The sequence below is a fragment of the Mytilus californianus genome, unplaced genomic scaffold (genome assembly GCF_021869535.1).
Source record: "Mytilus californianus isolate M0D057914Y unplaced genomic scaffold, xbMytCali1.0.p SCAF_4, whole genome shotgun sequence".
NCBI classification, from domain to species: domain Eukaryota; kingdom Metazoa; phylum Mollusca; class Bivalvia; order Mytilida; family Mytilidae; genus Mytilus; species Mytilus californianus.
The window spans coordinates 5272556-5286640 of NW_026262690.1; the positions used below are offsets into that span (position 1 = coordinate 5272556).

Consider the following 14085-nt stretch of genomic DNA (forward strand, 5'->3'; position numbering starts at 1 on the left):
CTATGTTAAACTAAGTCCCCCGCTGGCGGCCATCTTGGATGATGGATCGGCTACAAAGTAACAACACTTGGTCAGCACCTCATAAGGAACATTCATGCCATGTTTGGTTTCATTCCATTCAGAGGTTCTCTAGAAGAAGTTCAAAATGTAGAAAGTTAACGCCGACGCCGGACGACGCTGGACGCCAAGTGATGAGAAAAGCTCACTTGGCCCTTCGGGCCAGGTGAGCTAAAAAGGAAGGTTTGGGATTAATTTGGAGGTAATGGCCCAAACCGTTTCATATTAGGGGCCAAAAAACTAGGATTGTGTGGTTTCCTGACAATTACTTGAGTATAAGTCTGTATGAAGTTGCAACACAAGGTTCCATACCAATAAAAGGAAGGTTGGGATTGATTTTGCGAGTAAAGAGGAAAATGGGGGCCAAAAACAGTACTTTTCTAATACTTTGTACAAATTACTATTTCTTGACCAATTTCAATTGGGTTTAATTCAAAGACTTGAATTCTTGGGGTTCTTTAATATTCTTAATCTAACTGTGTATTTAGATTTTGGATTGGAGGCCTCATTTTTAAATTAGTCCACATGGAGGTCAAAAGGGTCCAAAATTAAATTTTGTTTGATTTCATCAAAAATTGAGTTATGTAGGTTCTTTGATATGCCAAATCTAACCATGTATTAAGATATTTTTATTTTGGGGCCTTTTTTCAAATTGGTCCACATTAAGGTCCAAAGGGTCCAAAATTAAAACTTTGTTTGATTTCAACAAAAATTGAATTCAAGAGGTTCTTTGATATGCTGAATATAAACATGTTTTTAGATTTTTGATTTTGGGCCCAGTTTTCAAGTTGGTCCAAATCTGGTTCCAAAATTAAACTTCGTTTGATTTCAACAAAAATTGAATATATAGGGTTCTTTGATATGCTGAATCTAACTGTGTATTAAGATTTTGGATTGGGCCCCGTTATCAAATTGGTCCACATTGAGTTCCAAAGGGTCCAAAATTAAACGTTGTTTGATTTAATCAAAAGTTGAATTCTTGAGGTTCTTTGATATGCTGAATTTAACCATGAATTTAGATTTTGGATATTGGACTATAATAGGTAAATGTCTAATTTCAAATTTTTTTTTAAGTTCTTATAAAAATAAGGAGATGTGGTATGATGCCAATGAGACAACTATCCACCAATGTTAAAATAAAGTGGATGTAACCTCAATTTAAATTTAAAGAAACAGAAAAAATGTAATAATAATAAATTGCTTCGCTGAGCGCAGCTGGATACGACCGCAGATGTCCAACCCTGAAAAGTTGGGGCCAAAATGGACACAATATTCACGCTTGATACAGGTCTGAATTTGGATTGTAATTAAATTTTTGACACATAATAGGTTTCTGACACAGAATATCTGTAGTCAAAGAACTTCAAATTGGTTACATGATTTGAATTTATATTCAATTTTTTGCTTTTGTGCGTTACACTATGCGAATTGACCCCCCAAAAAAAATTAAATTTTACCCCGTCTTTTTGCGTTTGTGCAATACACTATGCTGTTGAATATCAACCCCCAAAAAGAAAGATTTGAAGAAATTTTCTTTTAATTTCTGAAATCTGAAATAAGAAAAATCGTCCCCCTCCAATTTTTTTCACCTCCCCCTTTCCCTTATTCAAAAAAATAATTCTTTCCCTCAAGTTATGGTCAGTATCTCAAACAATCATCATGTCTTAATACATAATTTACAAGCAGTGTAATGGAGGTAATCAAACATTGTTGTTTAAATTGATTTGGATTTTGATTTGGATTACCTCCCTTACACTGCTTTTAAATTGTCTCAATTGTCCTTTAACCAGAAAAACCCTTGTTTTTCCCCTTTTTTTGCCCCTAATTCCTAAATGGTTTGAGCCATAACCCCCCAAAGTCAATCCTAACCATCCCTTTGTAGTAAGGAAACTTGTGGTATAATATCAGAGATATTCATACACTTTAACACAAGTTATTGTCTGGAAACTACAAAAATGCTTATTTGGGCCCCTTTTTTGGCCCCTAATTCCTAAACAGTTGAGACCATAACCCCCAATATCAATCCCTACCTTCCTTTAGTGGTTATAAACCTTGTGTTAAAATTTTATTGATTTCTATTTACTTATACTAAAGTTATTATCAGGAAACCATCTGTCTTCAGACGACGCTGACAACGACGACGACAACGACAACGTGATACCAATATACGACCAAAAAAATTTTCTACTAAAAACCCATAACTGTAAAATATAAGGGCACACACTAGACCACATTCATTCTGAGTCAGAAACCTATGTGCTATGTCAAATATTTAATCACAATCCAAATTCAGATCAGTATTGCACAATTAATAAAATATGTAAGTAGATTCATAGTTCAAAATAGATACATCTTCAAATTTTAATTTTAGAGAAGATGTTATGCAGTGTTCCCGCCTGCCCTAAATAGAAGGGCGGCCCGCCCTTGGTGCCCTTACCCCCGCCCTTCTGCCCTCCAAAGCAAAAGAATGCACCCCTCTGCCTTTTCAAAAATTTAAAATTTCCAAATTTCATGCCTATCGGCGTTTCCGGTAAAATTGTTACCTGATTGTGTAACACTAATTAACTGACAATGGGATTAAGTTAAATACCTAATGCCTTTAACAGTTTTATCACCTTTGTTAATGATTGTTTACTGCTAATTAGTGGATTTAAGATAATTGAAGAAATACTAGATATTTAATACAGAATGAAATGTCCACATGTTATCCATTTGTAATGTTTATGTACAGCATGTACACCTGAAAAAATGTATTTCAGTAGGCATAATATAAAAAATAAAATCTAAAACAATTTTAAAGGCACACATAGTTTTGACTTAGTTAGTAAAAAAAATGTTTTGTTTCATAACCATGAGTATGAAATTTAAAGAAGAATCAAAGAAATTTGTACTTTGAACATAACAAGTTTGCACCACTTCCTGTTTTACTTCTTGTATTTTATAATCCTCCTTTCATAGGAGCACTCAACAAATGCTTTTATTTTTAACAATGATGGAGAAAAAAGTAACTGTTTATAACTTCTGCAATATATGCAATATATTATTGCATCAATATAATATGATCATCTCCTGTCTCACCTGTTATATTTATAAAACTCCTTACTTAGGAGCACTTTGGTGTGCACTTAAAAATATTTTTTTGTAACAATTGAAATGATAATAAATAACTTTAATAACAATATACTATATCTTTGTTCAAGCAATTTAAATGTAGATAATTTAATTAGATTAAACATTCAATTTTGCATATATAACTCCATCTTTCAAAACATACTTGTTTATTTTTGTAGACTGGTATAAGTTATAAAACATTGAAATTTCTGATAATTATTTTCCTTATCAAATGTACAAGTTTGTTTAGATTAACATCAAAATGATATGCTTTGCTTCATGGTATGATAATTTGATAAAAAAAATTCTTACTGGAACCAACATCAAGAACAGATTAATTTCTGAATATGGTTTAAATACAACTAATGTTCTCCAGTTGAGCCTAGCAGTATTCAAGGTAATTATTTATACACTGTCCAACAGTGCCCTTACAATCTAGGTTATTACGCTAAAGTGCCCTTTCAGACAACTAGCACCCTTCTGCCCTGAGATTCAAGCTGGAACACTGTTATGTATAAATATAGATTGAAATTTACTGTTCATTATTAGATATTTTGAAATGTGAACAATTCAAACGAGAAAACTATAACGGCCTAACTAATAACAAAATAATTTATACAAAACACATATGACTGACATGAACCAATGACAACCACTGAACTACAGGCTCCCGACTTGCGACAGCATATAAAGAATAAGGCAGGGTTAAGCCTTTTCTTTCTCAGTACTTGTCATGTATGAAATATTCGGAAATTCCTTTAATATAAATTCAAAGTACATTTCTATATTTAATTTTCTATTTTATTCTCAGCAATAAACGTATTTACACTTTTGGTATTTAGCTATATTTTGCCTCCGAATGACCTTAGATCTACTCCGAATCACCCTTTGACGTCAGACAACAATCACTTTTTAATTGTGACGTCAAATGTTTTGAATTATGATGTCAAAAGTTTACGGGAACCTGTGTGATTTTACGTAATAGTGGACAAATTTGCATACAAGTGTAAATACGTCTATATGTCCATGTTTTTATCTTTATTATCATAATTTTTCATAAATAAGTAACTAGAGGCTCTGTGTCGCTCACCTTGGTCTATGTGCATATTAAACAAAGGACACAGATGGATTCATGACAAAATAGAGTTTTGGTGATGGTGATGTGTTTGTAGATCTTACTCTACTGAACATTCTTGCTCCTTACTATTATCTCTATCTATAATAAACTTGGCCCGGTAGTTACAGTGTAAAATATTTTGTAAAAATTTACAAAAATTTATGAAAACTGTAAAAAATTGACTATAAAGGGCAATAACTCCTTAAGGGGTCAATTGACAATTTTGTTCATGTTGACTTATTTGTAGATCTAACTTTGCTGTACATTATTGCTGTTTACAGTTTATCTCTATCTATAATAATATTCAAGATAATAACCAAAAGCTGCAAAATTTTCTTAAAATTACCAATTCAGGGGCAGCAACCCAGCGTGTTGCCTGATTGATTGATTTCAGGGCAGATAGATCTTGACCTAATGAACAATTTTATCTCATCAGATTTGCTCTAAATGCTTTGGTTTCAGAGATGTGAGCCAAAAACTGCATTTTACCCTATGTACTATTTTTTAGCCATGTCGGCCATCTTGGTTCGCGGGCGGGGTCATCAGACACATTTTTCAAACTAGATACCCTAATGATGATTGTGGACAAGTTTGGTTAAATTTGTCGTAGTAGTTTCAGAGGAGAAGATTTTTGTAAAAGATTACAAAAATTTACGAAAAATGGTTAAAAATTGACTATAAAGGGCAATAATTCCTTAGGGGGTCAACCGACCATTTTGGTCAAGTTGACTTATTTGTAGATCTTACTTTGCTGAACATTATTGCTGTTTACAGTTTATCTCTATCTATAATAATATTCAAGATAACCAAAAAAACGGCAAAACATAAAAGTTAAGGCTCTGTAATTTTTTAGTCAAATTGCTACTACTTAAACAAAGCCGTTCACGGAACAGTATGTGTTTATGGTTGCTGAAATAAAGATGGCGGAAAAAATATCTATCATCTTTTATTTGTGAAAAAATCACTGTAAAAACGGTAAATCCGATCGGTGGGCGGGGCTTAGAATCACAACTTACGGATTCAGAATATTGTTAAATGATTCGCTATTCTCGTTAATTTGATTGAAAAATAAAAATAATTATGATTGAAACTTAAATGTCACTTTCTATAAGCAAAAACATTGGAAGATTGTAAGTTGAACGTTTTTTCTGGTCATTAAAATTGGTATGTTCCCACCCACTTTTTGACTCGCAGGAAGTCGTATAATGGGATTCCCCAAGCACATTTATATTTTGCAAGTTGATATATTTTTGTCCATAATGGGTCAGAAAAGAATTGTAGGAACTCGACTGCATATCTCAGTGTTGTTCATTAAATTTCTGATTTTTCGAACATAAGCTTAAGAATAAACTTGGTTTTGTTGCAATATTCTATGACTCCAAAGCGGGAGTGAACACTCGGATTTTCAACATCAAGTTTTTCTTACAGAAAATCATTTTTTTTCGCAAACTGTATCATACACATTGAATATTAAGTATTTTATAACCAGTTGGTATTAAATTCTAATACTAAAAGCATCACAGAAACTTAACATTTTAAAAGATCTATGACAAAGAGTTCAATGTCCGATAAATCCTGTCAGACAGACATATACACCTTACAATTTTTTCATACACCAAATATAGTTGACCTATTGTTTATGGTAATTGAAAATAGACCAAAACACAAAACTTAACATTTACCAATGAACCATGATAATGAGGTCAAGATCGGATTATACCTGCCATACAGACATGTGCACCTTACAATTATTCCATACACCAAGTATAGCTGACCTATAATATTGCTAGAAGTATTTGAAAAACAGACCAAAGCATAAAAACTTAATATTGAACATTGAACCATAAGAATAATTAGGTCAAGGTCATATGATACCTGCCAGACAGAGATGTAGACCTTAGTCATTCCATATAATACCAAATATAGTTGACCTATTGCTTAAACAGACCAAAACACAAAAACTTAACATTGACCAATGAACCATAAAAATGAGGTCTAGGTCAGATGATACCTGCCAGACAGACACCTTACAATCATTCCATATATCAAATATAGTTGACCTATTGCTTATAGTACTATCACTGACTATAGTACTTGAAAAACAGACCAAAACACAAGAAGTAAACATTGACCAATGAACCATGAAAATGAGGTCAAGGTCAAATGAAACCTGCAAGACAGACATTTACCAATTACAGTCATTCCATACACCACATAGAGTTCACCTAATTATGTAACTTTAACCTTGTTCACTGATCCATGAACTAAGGTCAAGGTCAGGTGAGCCCTGTCTAATGGACATGTAGATGTTGCAAGGAACCCATATACCAAATATAGTTATCCTATTACTCATAAGTGAGAAATTCACGACAATAAAACTCAATTTTTTTTCAAGCAGTCACTGAACCATGAAAATGAGGTCAAGAACAATGGACATATGACAGTTGGAATCTTTGTAACATAAGGTATCTGCATACAAGATATAAAGCATCCAGGTCTCCTACCTTGTGAAATATAAAGCTTTATACAAAAAGTTTATGCTGCCGCCGGATAGTAATACCCGTCTTGCAGTCGCAGGCAAGACAAAAACCAATACTGGTTAAAGAAGCTGAATGATTTTAGGTATAAAATGTAGGATTTATGTGTGAAAAGAGTTACATCATATAATTTATAAGGTTGTGGAATGTGTAGAGGTATTTCCCTTGGTCTAGTAGTTTCATGATATTCTTCATGTATAATTTATCAAGTGGGGTACATGTATTTCTTAAGCTCAGTTGGTAGAGCAATGGTTATCTCAACCAGCAGTCCTGTATTCTGATTTTTATCAGCGATTCCTTGATTTTAAATGAAAGGAAAATCGGGGTATACTGTTACAATACATCGTACATGTATATTTGTAACATGTTTAAACTTCATCCCAAGGTATTGACAAATATTGGCATTTTTACACCACATTATTTACTCCATGTACAGACCTAGATACAAATAAGTATCAGATGTAAAACCAACAAATGGATACAAAATTTCCTTTCTGACAGGAAACAAGTGGTAGTTGTAGAAGGGGGAAAATCTGATACAATCAACGTAGAATCAGGAGTCCCACATGTACAAGGTACAGTACTCAGACCCAGTTTGTTCCTCTTCTACACAAACGACATGCCAGAAGGTATTCGCTCAAGGGTTAGACTCTTTGCTGATGATACCATAGTATATCTTACCATTGCATCAGATGCAGACAGTAAGAACTTACAAGAGGACCTCAACATTGTTGAGTCAACAAACTGGCAATCAGGGAAACAAAATGGAAAATGGTCTTTCATCTCAATAAATGCAATGTACTAACAATTTCAAGAAAACGCAAACACATTGGTAGAGAGTACACACTGCATGGCCACACCCTTGAATCTGTAAAATCTGCTAAATATTTAGGTTGTACAATCAGTTCAGACTTGAAATGGAACAAACACATCAGAAACATATGTAACAAAGCAAACAAGACCATTGGATTTCTGAAACAAAACCTCAACATCAACAACACCACTATAAAGGAAACTGTATACAAATCCCTAGTTAGACTAACCTTGGAGTATGCATGCACAGTATGGGACCCTTTCCAGCTGAACAACTAACACCAGCTGGTAATGGTACAAAGAAGAGCAGCAAGATACGTCACTAACAGATATCACAACACCTCATCTGTTAGTGACATGCTTACCCAACTCGAACGGAAAACCCTTGAAGATCGGAGAAAAGCAGCAAGACTTGCAATGATGTACAAACTTGCCAACGGGATGGTTAATGTTAATATAGAAGACACTCTCATTCCACCAGACAGAGTATCCTGTAAAATGGTTTCCAATTTCCATCATTTAGAACAGAAGTGAGGAAAGAATCGTTCTATCCAAGAACAATAAGGGACTGGAAAGCACCACCACTAACCACCACCAGTGCAGGTAATCTTGAATGTTTCAGGAGACGTTTTAGACCGCCGTCAGGATGTTTTTAACCTCACTGTTGCTGTATATAGAATGTATAGTACAAATCTTCACATTATATTTTCAAAAAATATTTACATGCGCATCAAAAAGTGGCAAAATAATCAGTATATTGATGGTGGCCGCAAAATGGTAGACGTAGAAGTAATATGCATTTTGTGTTACAGACAATTAAAAACTTTTTGGATTTTGTGATTAATTTTATAATGAATTGTCAAATAAACAAACAATTGAGTTTCATTTGATATGGTCCTCCCAGTTACACAGTTGGAATCACATATCATGTCAATAAAAACATTAGCTTTACCTTCTGTATATATACACAGTACATGTATGATGTACATGATGTAGGAACAGAAAAATTGCACTTCAAAATCTCAAGGAAAGTTTTGATTTTCTGAATAAAAAAATGCATTAAACTTCTTAGTCCAATCATGCCTTAAACGTTTTAAAGTGCATAACTCTTTCTGTGTATTTGGAGTACATTATGATTAAGATTTCAGAAGGGGCACATAATCCTTGAATAATAGTCCAAAGAAATTATCATTGGACTAGTTTGCTTGTCTGAGCAATCAAAGAAGGGCTATACAACTTTATCGGAGTGAAATAAATATTATTCTCAATTCACAATTTAATCTTGTATAACGGCAGATGGGGTTGTCAAGTCGTTTTTATGGTCTTACCTGCGCCATCATTTTTACACAAGTGTCAAATATCCCACAACGAAAACAACTGAAGGCCTATGTGTGAAAATGGAGTACGGACAGATTTTATGCCTTTCTAAAATGTTCAGTTTAAATGTTTTGAATTTTTCTGATATCATTAGTGAATATAATTAATTGAATGATGTCGGATAAATGCAAATTTCGCTCCATCAGGCGATCTATTCCTGTTTCAGCCATGTTGTTTCCGCCATCTTACTTCACATGTAATATGGGCGTGGCTATCATTCCAGTTTTTAAAGGTAGCAAAATAGTTCTAGAAATCGGACTGATTTGGTACGATATTCATGTATTATTAATCTTATTTTATCATTTTTCTTTCATACTAGTAGTCTGTGAATTTAAAAGAAGCTATCAATTAATTTATCCAGGCAAATCTTTGTATTTCATATCAATCCGCTACACATTTTAACCTGATTGACCCCTTCAGGTGTAAACCTGCTCCTTGTCATTCAACCTTGCTTAAAGATATTTTGGGGGGAGGGGAACGGTTTATTGGTCCATATACGATACTTACGTAGAAACTTCTTTGTTAAGTTAAACTTTCTTCTTTCTTCTTCAATTTTTTTTATCAATGCATTACTTACTAATTATTTAACTCCATTGTAGAACTGCCTCTTTCAACTTGTAAATTAAATTTGTGTTACGAGCTTTTACTCGGTATTTTTGTGATTTTACTTTTTATACATATTGTCAGTTTGAAGTCATGATTCAAGTTGTATATGTCTCAGGTTTAATTTTTCTGTAGCTTGTTATTTGTGCGAAGTTTGTTTTGGTCATCACATGATAAATATGCAAAGAAATATAGTTTTTAACAGGCTTTCTTTTCAATAAGTTAACAGTTATATATCTTACCTTTTATAGAACAGACATGATCACAGTTATGAATTTTAGAATGAGGAAAACGTGTATGGAAAGATACAAACCGAAATATTAAGGACACTTGCTACCAATGTCCATAACGTTGAAAACGTAACAACAACAACAAAATTAGTTTATAGCAATAAAACTTTTTATTACCCCCAAAATATTGTTAACATTAAATGTTCTATTTTCTTCGGTTGTTGAAAAACTTATTACAAATTATAATTCAGATACGGATTTTTCTTTAAATTAAACCTCATTTCTGTTGGGAAGGTATGTACACAACCGAAACACTCAATGTTGATAAATCAACAGGTTTAGATGGAATTGGTCCCAACACCGATTTTTAAAGGTTAGTGAAGAGATAATCACGATCGCCATCACTAACTTTTCTAATAAACAAAAGTATAACATCTATAATCGTTTTCCAGGAAAACTAGATTAAAACATGCAAGACTGAGTAACTGCTATACATAAAGGAGGACCAACAGATGTTCCCTCCAATTATCGTCCAATTTCTATTTTAAATACCATATCTAAGATTTTTGAAAGACATGTATGTATAAAGTTATATGAATTCTTGAATAATAAAAAAATATAACATATAGCTCAGTCATGTTTTAGACGAGCGAGGTCATTCATGTCAAACTTCCCTGACTAAACTAATTGACGACTGGTTGAAATATTTAGCGGATAATGGAGAAATAGTTGGTACTGTGTTTTGGGGTTTCAGTAAGGCTTTTGACCTTTTTAACCATGTCATACTTTATAGAAAAGCTAAAATTTTATCATATCGGAGAACATATGATAAATTGGATAAAATCATATTTGTCTGAAAGACAACAAGAAGTTTAATACGAAAATATTAAATCTTATAAAACGTTTGTAAAATATGGAGTGCCTTAATGTTCTATTTAAGGTCATCTATTATTTTAATTTTATCATCAATGATTTACCACTTCATGTTAAACAATCCAACATGGATTTATATGCTGATGATTCAACATTGCATTTAAATGATAAGAAAATTGAAAAAATTAACAACATTTTGCAAAATGATTTTAATGCTGAACAATCTTGGTGTAACAATAACAGTATGAAAATTAATGCACAAAAAAAAAGTGTATGAAATTAAGTTCAAAACAAAAACTTACACAACTATCAGAATTATGTATTACCATAAACGAAATCTGAAGTGAGATTGAATGTCCATTCTTTCAAATTACTTGGAATTGACATAGATGAAAATTTATGCTGGGAAGAACATGTTGATCGTATTATGTAAGATTATCTCATCTGAAATATCACTTTTGTATGAACTTAAAAAAAGAATATATTTGTCTGTTTACATAAGATAACTATTTTATAATGTATATATTCTACCATATATAGACTATTGTAGTTCAGTTTGGGGAAATTTAGTACAAACAGATTCAGAAAGAATTGTAAAACTTCAGAAAAGAGTAGCAAGAATTATACTTAGATGTTATATTTCTGTTTCATCAAATTTTATGTTTTCTTCTTTAAAATGGCTATCCTTTGCAGAAAAAATAAAATACCAACTGGACTAACACCTGATTACTTATCAATGCTAATTAATGATGATGTTCAACACTACAACTTACGACCGGTCTCAAACAACGAGCTATTTGTTCCAAGACCAAATACTAATTTTTATTCTGCAACCAAGGTATGGAATGATTTACCATTCACAATAAAACATTGTCGTAATGTGGAATTATTCAAAAAAAATTGTTACAATCATTTTCTTGAAAATTCTATGCAAGTTTAAAACATTTTCTTTTATGGTTAGAATCTGAAAACTGTTTAAATTTAAATGTATGAATGATTGTTTTATAAAATTTAAATGTATGAATGATTGTTTTATAAAATTTAAATGTATGAATGATTGTTTTATATATGTATATGTAGGACTCTAAAGTGCGATGGGGACGCTAAAACGCGATGGTCACGCTAAAGTGCGATGGTTTGATACGCTAAAGTGCGATGGTCTGTGTTATTAAATGGAACATGTTAAAGTCCGATGGCTCAATACGCTAAAGTGCGTTTTCCCGACAACAATGGAAATCAACAAAAATGAAAAAGCGGATTACCTTAATAGTAACGATATGTATGAAACACTTTGAAACAGTTAGTCGTAACCATGGTCGTAACTAACCCAAATTAGAATTAGAACTGAATTAGAATTGTTCAGTCATTTAAAGTGTTTTATTTTAATTAATTCATATTTTCTACAACAATATGGTTTAAATTCAACTTGAATATGAAAAATAAAATTAATATAATGTTTTTAACTTTTTTATTTCTATTTTGATAGATATTTATGATTGTTTTTTAAATTTAGTAATTATTGATACACAGTGTTCTATTTTTCTTATTTACAACTATAGGTAAAATTTTAATGCTAAAAAAAACTGACTATATTTTACCTGTAATCAATAGTCAATTGTAAAAACAACACCTATTGTATTTTGCATGTGGGCATAGGTCGAATATGTTTTTATCAAATGTGGGCATAGGTTGAAGACACCGCGGGGACAACATCATATTTGTCATGGAGGTAGGACAGGTGTTTTCCAACATTTGGGTCTTCAAGATTGATGTAGCATGGATATTCATAGACCTATGCAGCTTTTTATTTCTGATTTGTATCAACGACCTCATAGCCTTATTCCATTCGGAAAGAGTATCTACGTCTTCTTTCTCGTGTCTATCTCACCCGGTATTATGTCTGTTTGTTATGCTCACATATTGTTGTCAATGTAATGGAATTCTATGCGGCTGTCATACAAGTGAGAGGTTTAGCTAGCTATAAAACCATGTTTAATTCACCATTTTCTCCAATATAATGAAATGCTTGTACCAAGTCAGGAAAATGACAGTTGTTTTTCCATTCGTTTGATGTGTTTGAGCTTTTGATTTGCCATTTTATAAAGGACTTTCCGTTTTGAATTCCCCTTGGAGTTCGGTTTATTTGTTATTTAACTTTTTTCCAATTCTCACGACATTTCGGGTCTTTTGATAACACATTTCGCAGAGAATTGTTATAGACAATGTTTAGGTCACCAGTAATAACGTGGCCAGTCGGATTATGTATGAATGAGGAACTAGAGATTTACGGAAAGTCTCGATACTGACTGTTGACACCGACTTTGACAGATAAAATGAAAGGGGTCGTCTCAAATGTGAATTTTACGGTGTACTTGATTCAAAAGGTATTTTTGTGCAAATAAAACTAGAATCCCATGGACGGAGCATACTATCACTCCACCGACAATAAGCAGCAAAATTTTAATCCAGATATTCCGTATAACAGAACATTTCAATCAGATATGGCGGTCAAGCTAATGGCATGTATGACCCCCCTCCCCCCCCCCCACCCCCCCCCCCCCATATATATGAAGCCAGATAAGCTCTTTTGAATGCTTTTTTTTCCTACAATGCCATAGATTGTGTACAAATAAAAACAAATCCAGTTTACTGATAGAAAAACATTCCTGTTCCACAAATACTGAAAAAGAGGGAAGGTTAGTTTAAAACAAGGGGGAGCGGGAGAAGCGGGAGCAGATTATCAGTGGTGAAAAAAAATGTGCCAACCAATTAGGGTCTGTAGGGGCCCGATGATTCAGACAACCTTCATGGACTATCGGAAACAGTTTTGGAATATGGCAATCCAGGTAAATTTCTATCAAGTTTGGTTCGAAAAAAAATCAGTCAACCAATCACCGGCCATGGTGGCCACATTTTTAAATTTGTCGGAATAATCAGAACCAGTTTTGGTGGAAGATTTACCGACCAATCACCGGCCATGGTGGCCACATTTCTAAATTTGTCGGAATAATCAGAACCAGTTTTGGTGGAGGATAATCACATAAACATTTCTCACCTAATTTCAAACCAATTAAGTATTTTTTGACGAGAAGTCGACCGCTCAAAGGCTGCGATGGCCATTTTGAAAATTGCATACCTAGGGCTGTCAGGTTTTGTAGTTGACCATCTCAAGAGAATTTCTATATACCAAATCGGATTCAAATATTTTTGTAACTTGGCCGGAAATTTATGTTATTATCTTATCTATGATATAAAATGCATTCTTCAATCTAAATCAGTATATCAAAAAGCTTCAGGTGTAAACCTGCTCCTTGTCATTCAACCTTGCTTAAAGATATTTTGGGGGGAGGGGAACGGTTTATTGGTC

At 33.0% G+C, this 14085-nt stretch overlaps 1 protein-coding gene across 9 annotated transcripts in view; it reads right to left on the reverse strand.

The window, feature by feature from the left end:
• LOC127739391 (serine/threonine-protein kinase 26-like) overlaps positions 1-9198 on the reverse strand; it is a 43602-nt gene extending 34404 nt beyond the window's left edge. For all 9 annotated transcript variants that reach the window (XM_052251127.1, XM_052251123.1, XM_052251120.1 and 6 more), the window contains exon 1: positions 8964-9198. In XM_052251127.1, the coding sequence (XP_052107087.1) occupies positions 8964-8975 (12 nt within the window). In that variant the 5' untranslated portion in view covers positions 8976-9198. The remainder of the gene's footprint in view (positions 1-8963) is intronic.
• Between the last annotated feature and the right edge of the window lie 4887 nt (positions 9199-14085).